The sequence below is a fragment of the Juglans microcarpa x Juglans regia genome, chromosome 1S (assembly GCF_004785595.1).
Source record: "Juglans microcarpa x Juglans regia isolate MS1-56 chromosome 1S, Jm3101_v1.0, whole genome shotgun sequence".
Lineage (NCBI taxonomy): Eukaryota > Viridiplantae > Streptophyta > Magnoliopsida > Fagales > Juglandaceae > Juglans > Juglans microcarpa x Juglans regia.
Window position 1 is genome coordinate 7930854 of NC_054595.1, and position 15104 is coordinate 7945957.

The 15104-nt window shown below is 38.1% G+C and overlaps 1 protein-coding gene across 1 annotated transcript; it reads right to left on the reverse strand.

Annotated features, from left to right (window-relative positions):
- Positions 1–1450: 1450 nt before the first annotated feature.
- LOC121246841 (GRF1-interacting factor 3-like) lies at positions 1451–9885 on the reverse strand. The gene is made up of 5 exons (XM_041145136.1): positions 9774–9885; positions 9549–9654; positions 3877–3953; positions 2272–2356; positions 1451–2195 (listed from the first exon to the last, which is right to left on the reverse strand). Exons 2-5 carry the CDS (start codon positions 9624–9626, stop codon positions 1773–1775), a joined length of 663 nt encoding a protein of 220 aa, XP_041001070.1. The 5' UTR covers positions 9627–9654; positions 9774–9885; the 3' UTR covers positions 1451–1772.
- Positions 9886–15104: the final 5219 nt, after the last annotated feature.

The window sequence follows — 15104 nt, forward strand, 5'->3', positions numbered from 1 at the left end:
CTGGAGTATTTAAGAATGGAGTAGTAACCCTTGAGTTGAAGAAGAACATTTAACGGATTTCGAATGTGTTCTTTTTAAAGAACGCTAGAGCGAAGTCAAATGTTATGACACCTAAGGCTGGTGGGTGTACATATTATAATGTTATGTTATATTACCAATGCACTGAGAACGAGTCTGCAAACAACATAGTTTCAACGTGAGTTGTACTATAGTCACCAACAAGTACTCACAGTGTATATGGAGAACTGTAACGATACCACACGTTATGATGTTACAATTAAATATGAATTGCTAATAATGATGAAACGTTATGATTATTTTTGCTAGTAAAGTGAAAAATGTTCTCTGTACTAAAATGTCTCAATTTTTCTGAAAATGTTGAAGAATCTGGATGGGTGACAAACACTGATTTTTCACATTTCATGCATTTTTTATTTATCATTCTTCATACAAAATTTATCTTTGTGCACATCGGTTGTTTAACTTACTGAGATTTCAATCAAATCTCACTCCTTGTAGACCCACTATCATTCCACTCAGAATGATAGAAGTTGTGTCATGACTCGAGGAGGACGGTCTATATGGAAGCATGGATCTAAATAATTGAGGAGTCAGACCTCAAGAAAATACTAGACCTTATCCTTATATTTATAGCACTATTCCTTCATGCTCTATAGCACATGAAGCAGTTGATCTAGCTATGGAGACTTTTTATGATGATTAGATGTACTAAGATTATGCTGCTATTTAGTTTGAACTTATGATGGTAATTAATGAATTGTGATGTTTTTAGTTATTTTGGCATATATTTTCATCTTTAATCCGCTGTGAATATTGCATTATGCTAGTTGCACCTATAGAATGCATTGCATATTAACTGTCATGTACGAAAGTATGTAACTTTATATTACATATCCCGACGTGTCTCCATTCTATCCCAAGTGATGGTTGGGGGGCGTCACACTTTGTCTCTAAGATTCTCCCCCATTTGCCTCCAATGTCAATTCCCGGACTTGAGTAACACATCCCTAGCCAGTTAATCACCAACTTAACACCACCTCGTGGAATTTGAAAATTCTACACCCTAGTTGTCAAATTTTTATGAGTAATCCCAAAGACTCGAGCACAATATATCTTTTACCAAGTTAAAGTCCAAACCCGTGCAATGAGTTCCATCACACAAATCAGTTGACTATTAGCTTTTCACCAATAATTGTTTGCACCCAAGGATTTGAGTCTTAACCTAGAAGTAGCAAACCACCAAAACCAAGACCCTTACCACTTGAGCCAACCCCAATCATAAATAAAACCAGAGACCAACCGAGCAAGAACACTAAATATGATGCAATCGTACTTCCGAAACAATCCCCGCGCATCCGTAAGTCAGTACCTTGTGTGTTTTCTACAGATCCAATATAACGAGAAAAATAGTAGAAATAAAACTTGTATGAGATCATAAGTCTGGAAAACCCTGCATATATTGTAAGTTATTACAAGGAGATAAGCATGCGAGGCTACATGCTTCAACCTATCTTCCGTTTCTGACTAAGATTGTCTTGTCTAACCACATGTTTCATTTGTGGGCAGAATTCATTCCATGACAGGGCTCTTACCCTACAATTTCACCAACCTAATCTATTCAAAACTAGAACAAGTGAAACTTCCTGCACTTCAGTCTACCTAACAAAGATTATCAGAGCATACCACTCTACTCTAAGAGACCTACTATCAACAGCCACATGTATTCATGCGGGATGGCCAATAAGAACACGTTACTTCGCTTCCTCCAACCCCTTTAAGTAAGAAGATTCTCCATTACCACTGCCATGCCCAGCCGTTGAGCTTCCATGGCCATCAGCGCCAGCTGTCCCAGCCTCAGAGCCATCTTGCTTGCTTCCTCCCCTTACGTCATTTGGGCCTGCAACAGGTGGACCACCACTGCTGCCACCTCCATGGGTAGTCTCATTGTGCATGGCATGCAAGCCATTGTTGACCCCTCCAGCTCTGAGACCCATTTGCCCTTGGATGGCCTGTTGGTGCTGCTGGTGTAGCTGCTGCTGTGGATCCTGGATCTGATGTGGGTTATTAAATTGTAATGGCAGCTTTGGGGGGAAAATACCAGGCTGCTGAGCCATTGCGGCTGCTTGAGAGTGTTGCATGTAATACCCTTGTTGCATTGCAGGGTGTGGGGACATCTGCAATTGTTTACTATACTTATCAGCAAGACACAGCTAGATGAACTGATAAAATAAGAATCATGCCTACAGTCACCTGGGGAGGCATTGCTGGTGCTTGTGGTTGTGCATCAGCAATTGCAGCTAAATACATCAAATTCTTTTGAAGCTGAGCTTGGTACCTAAATCATCAAAATTTTAATGTATATCGCACCCCTCCTCCACATACAATGTAAAAGAATTGCCACATTCCAACAATTTTTTTCCCCAAATTTATGAACAAAAAGCCATGAGCTGTAGCAGCTATAATCCAGCATTTATGCAGGATTGACAGGTAAAAGACCTCTTTGGCATGTAGCTTTTCTTTTGGTTGGGCTATGGCTCTAGGCAAAAAACCTCTTCTTCGACTTCAAGGATTCAGATCCTCAGTCTCAATCCAGAAACACATGCACTTGATTTTGATAATCAGAAAATATATGTAGCATCGGTACCAACCATCTCAAATCATGCTCCATATAAGTGTAAGCAGCATTAGAACCACAACTCAAAAACCATCACAGGTTTTAGTACAGAAAGCATATTAAATAGAGGATAACTTGTCCTTTCATGTAGAGAACTCTACTCCATTTCAAATCAACCTAAACTTTTTGTACTTCAAGTGGAAGCAACTGATTTTCAATAGACTTTATAAATCAGAAAAAAAAAAAAAGTTTTAACATTTTGAAGAATGCCTCGACACAGGGTGGTTACAGTGGTGCTGAAAGTACTTTTGTAGTGGCAGTGGTGAAATTGAACGGATTCAGCTTGAGATGGAAGTGAGATTGGCAAGTTTATTTGGATTTGGGGGTGTGGTGGAGATCCATGTTTGGCAACCTTCGAATTCTCAAAAAAATTTCAAGATTTCTCTACTTTTTTTTACTTCATTCCCAAACATTACTAAACACAAAAACTTTTCTATTTCAAATTTTCAACTTTTCATCTAATCATTACCTAATCAATACTCAAACACAAAAATCAATACAACTTTTACAAAGTCCAAAACAAAAATAATCTTGAAAAATAATATTCAAACAACTTTTCAACTTTTTTTATTGAATTCCACAAACTCCAATGCAATGATTATTTTAAAAAATGCTTTTATTCAAAACCTAATCTCAAACAAATTCCCAAAATTCTCAATTACAAACATTTTTGGTATCCAAACAAGGCAACTGGTGGCTAAGGTGAAACCAATGCTTATGACTCAAGGGTTCAGGCTCAAATAAATATTATACTCCACCTTAGGACATCATTATGCAATCAAACAAGCAAATGCAAGTATGAAGTGAAAACACCTGATGCAATCAACATCAGTATAAACAGTATATAACTAATTATCACGTCCAAGGGAAGAATAGATTTTTTACCCTTATAACTTTGCTATGCGAAAGCAGATTCTATTTCCAGACTTTACTGCAGTAGGTATGACCATCTTATAATTACATAAAATGGGAGAAAAGCCTTCCATGAAGCCCTTGACAGTGTCAGAATTAAGTTGTCAACAAAACAATGAAAAAATGCTCAAAACATAAAAAGAAACTGAAGACTAAGATAAAATGGTAATTCAAACAATCCAAAACTGGAGCTTAATCTGAAATACAAAACAATTGAATCCCTAGTAATAGCATAAATACACAATCAGACAGAGAGGGGGGTCACTTACTGAGCACATTCAGCAAGTTTTCCAAGGTTTTGATAGTCCAATATTGCCAGAATCAATTTTTTGTTCTCATCAAGGTACTGCACAAAGCATTAAAAGAATTTTATTGGATAAATAAAAATCTTGTTGTGTATATCAGCATGTGTCCATGATATGATTTCCCAAAGTAGGAAGTTAAAGTGTACTCAAATTAACATTGCAGTTCAATCAACACACAAGTTAAACACAAGTTCCTATATGAGAACAAACATTTTAATGCCTATTTGATGAAACCATCCTAAAGTTTTTTTTTTTTTTTTTTTAAGAGATAAATATTATTGATATGAATGAAGTAGGCATAACCCGTGTACACAGGAAGTATACAGAAAAACACCCAAATACATTCTAAAAGCGATAAATTAAAAACGAAATCATGGACATTGTCCCCATTTAGTACAATGGCGGAAACAAAAGCAATGAAGTGTGGAAGAAAAAAATTCTTCAGCTCCGCCATTGTGTGTTCCTTGTCTTCAAAGTAACATGCATTCCTTTCCGACCAAATACACCACATGATACACAACAGAATCATCTTCCACACGGCTGCCACTTGATGACAACCTTGCATCTTCCTCCAACAACCCAACAAATCCACCACCCTCAAAGGCATAACCCAAGCAAAATCAACTATTTGAAAGATCTCATCCCACAACACCCTTGTTACTTCACAATGCAGTAAGAGAAGATCCAGAGATTCTCCATTCTTTTTACACATATACCAATCCATCACGATACATCCCCTCTTCCTCAGATTGTCCATGGTTAAGATCTTCCCAAGAGCAGCATTCCACACACAAAAAATGCTACTTTAGAAAGCAAATAAGACCTCCAAATATTCTTCCAAGGGTACGGAGTATGATCCTATGTTGACAAAATTTTATAGTACGCCTTAACTGTACATTTCTTGTGGTTATTAGACCTCCACTTCAAGTATAACGTTGTGCCGTAATAGTCCCCATGGAGTATAGTAGGCTGAAAAAATCTGATACGCTACATAATTCCCAATCATGAAAATACTATTAAAAAGTGTATTCCACTTATGAGCGCCATTAGAAAATAGCCGCATATCCGCCACTGAAGCCTCCCTATTAGCTGCAATATGATAGAGTGCCAGAAAAGCCATTTCCAATGCATGTTCTCCACACCACACGTCCCGCCAAAAACTAATTCGATGGCCCTCTTCGGCTACAAACCAAATGTATTTTTCAAAACAAGGCCACCCCCTCATAAACTTCCATAAACCCACCCCATGCCCCCCTCTCACTTCGTTAGAGCACCAGCCACCCTAAGCAACTCCTTATCTAGCATCAATAATTTCTTTCCATAATGATCCCCTCTCCATATGATATCTCCATAGCCATTTCCCCAATAAAACTTTATTAAAAGTTCTCAAGTTACACACTCCCAACCCCCCATACACAACTGGAGCACAAACTATCTTCCATCTAATCAGATGGAATTTCTTCTCCTCCCCCATGCCCCCCATAAGAACGCCCTAAAGAGTTTCTCAATCCTGTTCGCCACCCCTGCAGGCATAGGAAACAAAGATAAAAAATGTGGGAAGGTTAGTAAGGGTGCACTTAATAAGAGTGAGGCGACACCCGTTCGATAAATACATCCGTTTCCAACCAGCCAACCTTGTCTCTATCTTCTCCACCACCCCATCCCATATAGCTCTAGCCTTAAAAGTTGCTCCCAATAGAAGGCCCAGGCATTTCATTGGCAAAGAGGACACCTTACAATCCAAAAGGCTTGCTAACTTGAGAATATTTGAGACTGCACCACTGGAACGATCTTGGACTTACCAAGATTCACCTTGAGCCCCGACACTGCTTCAAAGCAAAGTAACAATGCTCGTAGAGTTTGGATCTGGCTACTATCCGCTTCACAAAAGAGTAGAGTATCATCTGCTAATAAAAGGTGTGAGATGATAATAGAACCACCAGTGCCATTACCCACCTAAAAACAAAATAAGAAACCTCTACCAACAGCGGCCTGTACCATTCGGCTAAGAGCCTCCATAACTATAACAAACAAAAGAGGAGATAGAGGATCTCCTTGTCACAAGCCCCGAGAACTATAAAAAAACCAGCAGGTGTACTATAACTAGAACTAAGAACCGGGCGGTAAAAATACAATAACGCATCTAGGAAATCCATCTATCACCAAAGCCACACCTCCCAAGCAGGTATAAGAGGAATTCCCAGTTCACGTGGTCATAGGCCTTCTCCATGACAAGCTTGCAAAGAATACCTGAACCTCCCTCCCTCAATCTATGGTCCAAGCACTCATTTGCAATAAGCACCGAGTCAAGAATTTGTCTCCCACAAATAAAAGCGTTCTGAGGCTTGGAAATGATATGTTCCAACACAGGGCTTAGCCAGTTAACAAGCACCTTTGAAATAATCTTGTACACACTACTAACCAGGCTTATAGGGCATAAATCCTCAATAATCGAAGCCCCATGCTTCTTGGGAATGAGAGCAATGAACATACTTAAGGGATTTTTCAAACTTTTGAAAAGAGTGAAATTTACTAAAGACCTGCAAAACATCACATTTCACTATGCTTAATGGAACTAGTGTTCATGATTTTCTGTCTTTAATTTCTGGTTCGTAGAATTTATTTAGGTGTTCTTTCGTATACTTCTTGTGTACATGGGCTTCACCTACTTCATTCGTATCAATAAAATTTTCATTTTAATTAAAAAAAAAAAAGAACAATTGAGAGAGCCTTAAGATATCTATCAATGTTGCCAGCAAATTATCTATACTATATAATTACAAGTACCACATCTGCTACTTTTAGTAATGACTAAAAACTAGTAATATGTTAAAACCTTCACAGTAAACAGTTATCTACACCAACAATGTTAACTTTTGATAAGTAATAAAACCTCCTTAAACAACACAAAATGCCCAATCCAAGTATATTGAATATACTTTTTTTTATAAGTAGTATATTGGATATACAAGAGAAACAGCTATCTAAAAGGAGAAATAGATAAAGAAATCATTCTTTTCTCTCCGAATACAACATATGAGGTAAGTAGGAACCATCTTTTACACTGTTGCAACTTATGTGCTGCCGCCTAAGCTGGCTCCAAGAGTCAAAAAGGTCTGTTATTCTTTTGGGCATGGCCCAAGCCAAACCAACTATCAAAAAACTCACTAGACAAAGCACTAAAAATCTCGGAATGAGTAACAGATGATCAACAGATTCTCCAATCTTACACATGCAACACTAATCAATCACAACAATGTCTTTTTTTCCTTTAGATTATCATGATGAGAATATTTCCGAAAGAAGCTGTCCAAGCAAAAAAGGCAGTTCTCAAAGGGGTTGTTATCATGAGGAATAGGGCCATGTAGAAAGAACGAATGTTGAACATGGGCCCAAAGAAACTTGTTTTAACCTCTTTGTCTCAAACTAGGTGAATACAATAGGTTATAGAACCTAGTAAAGGCATCCACCTACAAGTTTACCGGCCAAAATGAAGCTTGGAGGACAGTGAAAATGGTAGGAAGACCAAACTAATTAACCCTATCAACAAAGCCTACAACCTTTGACCACATATTCTCGAACTTAAAGTACTATAACCACCACAATCAAGAAAAAGAATTCGAAAATGATTAGAGAAAAGTCAGAGGAGCAGCCTATTTTGACTTGGATTTGGAAAATGTGCTTCCCACTCCAAGGAGACGAAATCTATTGATTCTAGACAAAGAAGGTGAATCCCAATTGTTAGACCATGCCTCCGCCCGAGGGAATATCCAAAAGGCCTGATCAAAAATAAAGTTAGAGGAAGCCTCCATACGCGACAGGAATGAGCTTCACCTGATCTTTCGTTAGGGAAACGGATAATGCTGAAATGGCATCTAAATACACCATGATTCTTCCCACAAACTACTCAAACCAGCCAATTCCTCCCACAAAAAACTTCTTTGTGATCACAATAATGCCCATAAACACCATAGAGAACCAATAAGACCATTTTCAACATTCTCAAAAAACATGCCATTGTATATTACCTCACACACTCCACCACCCTTTTGTCCCATGAGCAAGACTCCACTAGAAGCCCCACTAGATGTCAACAGTAATCCACTTTTGAGCACACTTCTAGAAATAAAATCCAGCTTATTCTCTTGTTAAGAAATGATATTTTCCTAAATTTCTTTAATGAGATTTTTAATTGTGAGATGCTTGTTAACATCGTTCAAACCTTTGGCATTCCAAGAAGGCAATATAGGTATTCGCTTTGACACCTTAATTGAAAGTATAGACCAACCCTAACAAGAGTGGCTTGCTTCAAGCAATAAGCAATGCAATAAGTCGAGTTTCAAAAGTATAGACCGACCCTAACAAAATACTAGGTGCTAGATGAAATAGATTCAAGAAATAAAGACTATTCATAACAAGTTGGGCTTTCTATATCCTAACTGGGTTTCAACTTTCTAGTTAACAGTCCACTACCAAATACTTGTATTTTATTTCTTGTCACTTCTAACACATCAAATCACTTGTACCTTTCTATTCTCCCAGTTCCAAAACCATCTATCAGAAGTCACATACAAACAATATCCATGATTTATATTGACAAAAGAACAGAAGAAAGACCTATGATAGCCATCTAACAAAGACTTATCTAGAAGTCAGAAACTACAACATACGACTCCAATTTGGATGAGAACAAGTAGTGAAAAATAGAATTTGAATAAAATAGACAGCAATATATTGAAGTTTCAAGAGTAGAAGAAACACTAAGCCTCCTGAACACGCAGGATATAGGAAAAAGAATGCAAAAGCACACCAATTGGGTTCTAAGTGATCAAATAAAACCATTAAAACAAAAAGCTTTAAGAAATAAATAAAACTATATTCAGCATTTTGAATTAAAAGCTTAATTTCCAAACTATATTCACATGATACAAAATACGCTGCATTTACCATATGACAGGGGGCATGGCAGTAAAACTAAATGCAATGGGATGATTGCTACAAATATCATAAGTGTTTGACAATGATAGCTTAAATTAACAATTACAACCTTTGGCAACTAACCACACAAATAACTCATTCCCTAGGTACCTTCCCTTCAGAAGCACTGGCTTTTTGTGCCCTTCTCCTTATCAAAGATAAAAAGTAATACTAACCTGCCAGTCTTATGTGCCCTCCGATTGAAATGAATTTGACAAAAATGTAGTGAAGTGTAAGCTTAAAAGTTAAATTCCTTAATGTGAATCAGGCACTCATCTCGAAATATGTTATGCACAAAAGATCTTAGCTATTAAAAAGGGTACAAATGGCACGCCACAATCAACGGTTAATTCAAAAGAAAAACCTATCCTTTTGACATTTATTGTCTATATAAAATTCTTTTCCTACGAAATTAAGCTTAAGAATGCGACAAAACCTCATCTACCTATAGCATAAAACCTTTCAAAATAAAACACATAAAACCCACTATTGGGAGAAAATAAAAACTATCAAATGCAAACCACCACCACCCCCTCACCCCCCCCCCCCCCCCCCCGGGAAAAAAAAAAAAAAAAAAAAAAAAAAAAAAAAAAAAGCACGAATAGGTCTCTAAGCGTAAAGGGTGCAAGCGAAAGAGCAAAGCAAGTACACAAGAGCACCTTTTGAATCTGCTCGGTGGTGATGTTTGTGGGTGGGAATGAAGGCATCATAGGCATCATCTGCTGTGGCTGCTGCATGTTTATGCTCCTTTTTCTTATCTTGAAACTAAAACCCAAACCCAATCGTAAATCCACCCAAAGTAAAACCAAATAAAAAACCAAATCAATGACGCCCAGAACTACCATATTAAAAAATCGGAGCCAAAGAGAGATTCATAGGAGTACCTTTTGTCAGCAGGTCAGTGTCGGTAAGGTGTTTGCATTAGGAAAAGGCAGATGTTTTGGAGTCGGACGAGGGTTTTTCAGTTTTTCTCGACAGGGTCGCTCCATTTTGTCTCTATTCTTAGGTCTGACAATTTCATTTCATTTTTATAATTTTTTTAAATCTTTAAATAAAATATAATAAATAATTTAATTTTTTTAATTTTAAAATAACATAATATTAACAAATATTATTTTATTCAATTTTTAACTTTCATCTAAAACAATCTCGTTTTATCTCATTATGCATACTGCACCTTAATTTTTGTTGTAGATCATGTTTGGTTTGACAGTCATTTTAAACCATCTCATCCCATTTTGGCTTTATTTAGATAACAAGATAAAATTAAAAAGGACTTCAATAGTGAGTTGAGTTGAGATTAGATGAGATAAGAATTAAAATAATATTTTAATATTATTTTTATTTTGAGATTTGAAAAAGTTGAATTGTTTATTATATTTTGTTTGAAAGTTTAGATAAGTTGTATTATTAGATGAAATGAGATGAGTTGAGATCAACTCATTATTCAAACTAGGCCAAATAATCTGTAAATGGTAATAAAATGATTTGTAAATAGTAATGAAATACTTTGAGTTAATATGTTTCATAGATTTGAGAAAAAAAAAAGTTGAATAAAAATATTATAAAATTAAATATTATTATAATATACTTTTTTAATAAAATTGAAGAAATTGATTTGTTTTTTATATTTTATTTAGAACTTGGAAAAATTATAACGATTAAGTAATGATTAATTGAAAAAGTTAAAAATTTGAAATTGAAAAGTATTTGTATTTGTGGTATTTGGATATTGAGATGAGATGAGTTGGGAGGACTTTGTTATCCAAACCAGGTCGAAGTTTTTTTTTTTTGAAGAGCCGATAGTCACACACATAACGGCCTCACTCCAAGTTTATTAATAAGCCCTCACTTATAGTGAAGAAATACCGTGGTAACAATTAAGACATCAGGGCTTTACCCAACTCAAGCATCAAACTAACAAAAATACCAGAAGAACCAAAATCTAAACATGCCTAGAAACAAACTAAACATGCCTAGAGAAATAAACATAACGAAACTAAACAGGCCTAAGAAAAAACCAAAAAAGAACTAGATACGGATGTTAGGTAGACCTACCTTGTCTAACTGAACCATGCCTTTTAATTGTAAGGCCCTACTCGCCTAAATGGGCCAAGGCTTCTACTAGAGAATTACCTTCTCTGAACTAATACTCGATAGCAACTTGTAATCCTCGTAAATTATTTAACAACTCTTCCCAAAAATCTCATAAATACCAAGCTGAACACCTTTGACATTTTAACCAATTAACAACCAAATTGGAATCGCATTCTAACGCTACATGCGTAAAGCCCATTTTCTTACAAACAACCACGCCCACAATTAAGGCACGTAGTTCTGCTTCATTGTTGGTCCCATGACCGAAATGAGAAGGGAAGGCCAACATAAAATTCCCATTCAAGTCCCTCCTCCACCACAATTTCCTAGCTTTCCACGGCAACTACCATCGACGTTCAGCTTTACCCATCCATTTGTCGGTTTCTTCCAGCTAATTAACTGAGGAGGGCTTCTTGGTGAATTAATAAAAGGCACCTCGAGAGCCATTAGAATGGTCTAGTCAGTGACTAAAATCTCTCATCATTGAACCAAAAGTGAAGATAAATTTCGAAGTCATACCGTTATAGCAATCCACACCTCCCGCGCCAACTCCTGTACCCCTTCCATCCTTGCTTTACACCTCCTAAACCATAGTCTCCAAGTGATGATAGGCGGTAATAGACCAAGGAGCGTGCCTCTATGGCTGGATTGTTTGGCATGACCAAACCACCCCTGAACCGTTTCCAACCAAGAGACCCTTCATACAATTGATGCCTAGAGCTACAGATGCCCTGTTCCAAACTTGATTAGCAATACAACTTGATCGCAACATGTTATCAATTGTTTCCACCTCACCCAACTCACAGCAGTCGCAACATGAAACCATGGGAATAGCTAAAGCTTGAATTCAAACATCAACCGATAATGCTCCAAACCTTGCTTTCCACATACACATCGAGATTTTCTTTGACAGCAGTTGATGCCAAACCCAGTCCAATTCTGGACGTTCGACACCCCTTACCCGAAGTAAATCCCATGAATTCTTGTCGAGAAACAACCATCTACTACAAGTTTCCAAATCATGACGTTCGACCCCTCTCACCGAGTCGTAATTTTTCGTGTAATCTCACCAGCATGTTCTAAACCAACGAGTTCCACTAGCTTATCTTCATCCCACGATCCATTAATCCATACATCCTAGATTTTAATCCCCTCAGTGATAACCTCATACCTGCTACACAAAGGACGATCAACCAGCCATTTATCAAACCAGAAGGAAGAACCTCCATTCCTCACTTTCACTTCCACATTCTCAACCACTTCAGCAATTACACTGACGATGGACCTCCAAAAACGGGAGGTTATAGGACGTGCTTCGGCTAGCATCACATGTCCAGTTCTTAAGTATTTCACTTGGAAGAACTTTGTCCAAATTATGTCTGCAGTTAATAGACGCCGGACGAATTTCATATGTAGAGTTCTCTGTACCTCCAAAAAATTTCTTAGGCCCAATCCACCTTCCTTGATAGGTTTGCATAACTGATCCCAAGCACACCATTTCTTTTTTGGTTTACCATTAAATTCTCGCCAAAGAAATGTAGATAAGTGGGAATTTAATTTTTTTAGAACTCCATCAGCACCTGAAGAATTGCCAAGGAATGTGTTGCCATGCAAGTGAGAACATGCCTAAGTAGTACAAGCCGAGCACCTTAAGAGAGTAATCTCATCTTCCAACCTGCCATTTTATTTTTTATCTTCCGAACAAGAGGCTCTAAATCTCTCAAGGTTAACCGAGCAGATACAAGGGGAACGCCTAAATATGTAACAGGGAAATTCCCTTCAACAAAACCAGTAAGCCTCATCAAACTCCTCCGCCTAGATGTTATAATATGCTTCGAAAAGAAAAAAGCTGACTTTTCCTTATTAATAAGCTGACCTAACCACTTCGCATATATTTCCAAAGTTTGGACCAAACGACGCATTGATCTCCTCTCACCATTTGCAAAAATCAATAAATCATTTGCATAAAGAAGATGTGACACCAACAGTGCACCCACAGGATGAGAGAAACAATGAATCCTTCCATCCACAAAATCCTTTTGTAATAGTCGAGATAGGACCTCTTCCATTATAATAAATAAATACGATGACAGGGGATTCCCTTGCCTTAAGCCTCGGACAGGTTGGAAGAATCCCTTGTAAGTCCCATTCACCCACCTTCAACCACTTTTTATTGGCCAATTGGGACAAATGTGTTTCTTCTTTGTGTTCCCAAATATCCAACTCTGCTTTGGTAATAAGATAATCACTTTCTATCTCTGAATCATAACTGTTCTGCAGCTGACTCTCTAGCAGTTCTAGTCTTTCCTTTAGCACTTTGATAGTCTGACCCACATGCCCAAAAATATTACGATTCCATGTCCTCAGCGCAATCTTCACTTTCCATAGTTTTTCAGCCAGTTTGTGAAGCCTAGAAGATGCCACCGGTTCATGCCAAATCGCCTTGACATAAGGCTTAAAACCTGCATGACTGCACCACATGTTCTGAAAACGAAAAGGTTGAGGACCATAAACTACCTCTGATCATTTGAAACGTACAAGCATAGGTGAGTGGTCCAAGTGTTTCCTTGTCAAATATTCAAAGAAAGCTGACAAATAAGAGATCCCAAACGAAGAGTTTATGAGGGTTCGACCCAAACGAACCTAGTCTCGTGTGCGCCCATCATGACCATTACACCATGACATGCGCCTGCCTTCCACTGCGAGGTCAAGCAACCCACAAGCATCCAAACACTCATTAAACTCAGCCATGGAATTTAATGGCCTCGGATTCCCACCTACTCACTCCCGATCGTCTCAAATGATATTGAAATCCCCCACGACCATCCAAGGACCCTCTGTACAAGCCTCTTTTAAGATATTCCATAACTCCCTCCTCTCCACCTGGTTACATTTAGCATAGACAAAGGTAACGAGAATATTTTCGACACCATTCCAAACCCAACCAGTGATCATTTGGTTAGACATACACAAGACTTCAAACTCATACGACACATTCCAAAAAACCCATATTTTACCACCCAACTCAGCATTGCTGCAATAGTTCGAGAGCCCCAGCAAACAAGCCATCCGATCCATTTTACTAACTTCCAAAAAGGGTTCCGATATCGCTAAATAGCCACTTAAAACTTCCTCACCATCCGACACAAACGTTTATTTGATGTGCCTAACCCGCGCATGTTCCACACTAACATGTTGTCCATCACAAATTAAGTTTAGCAGGATGGGATAACACCCGTTGGGATTGACGTACCGTGTGTTTTTTGCCACTAAATCGTGTCGATTCTTGGAGGTCAGTATCTGATTCATAACATTTATCTTTCATGATTGGTTGAGACCTACACTCTGTTTCGCCATCAGACTTACTCTCAGGCGTTCCTTCATTGCGAAAAGGTTCCTCCACATTTGTTACATTAGCTCTGCATTCTAATTCCAGCAACTCTGAAACCAGAGCCATATGTCCCTGCATTATGTTTTCCTCCCCAGACATCTCTCCCAAAGTATCACATTCCTCCAATTGCATTCCATCCTGAGGTGACATTATGGACCCACCTCCATCATGCAGGACACTCAAGCCCTTAGATAGCTTTGTTTCCACTGGCTTCACTGACTCCTCTGCCACAACTCCCTTGCCTACCAAAATGCCATCACCATTAGGGCCAAAACTATAAGGCTGATCCTCTACCGTTGTGCCCTCTGAATGATTTGTTTCTATACGATGTCCACCATCTACTATAATCTCGCCTTCCTCTAATTCAATGATGGTCAATTCATTAGTCACTTGCTTTCCTTTATTAATGGCAGTATAACCCACCGAACTCTGTGGATCTACCTTCTCCATCGTATTATCCATAGGCGCCTCATCCTCTTTTGACAATTCCTTCCAAGCCTGTCTTGGAACCTTGATCCGCTCACTACCCGAAGGCTTCCTGTACTTACTTATTCTATAGACTGCTACCGTGTAGCCTTGTCGACAACATTTAGTGCAATAGAACCCCATTTTTTCTATTTCACAGCCTACCAGATTGTCTTATTTGTTGATACCACGATCGGGAAACCTTACACCGATTCTTCCTTCACATCCACCTCCATACAGATGCGTGCACCCGTTGCTCTCG

Excerpts from the sequence above, each read along its gene's own strand:
- LOC121246841 (XM_041145136.1), bottom strand. The coding sequence starts at position 9,626 with ATGCAGCAGCCACAGCAGATGATGCCTATGATGCCTTCATTCCCACCC. Across the intron at positions 3,954-9,548 it reads CCACCGAGCAGATTCAAAAG|TACCTTGATGAGAACAAAAA; the intron begins GTGCTCTTGTGT and ends TGCTTTGTGCAG. Across the intron at positions 2,196-2,271 it reads CACCAGCAATGCCTCCCCAG|ATGTCCCCACACCCTGCAAT; the intron begins GTGACTGTAGGC and ends AAACAATTGCAG.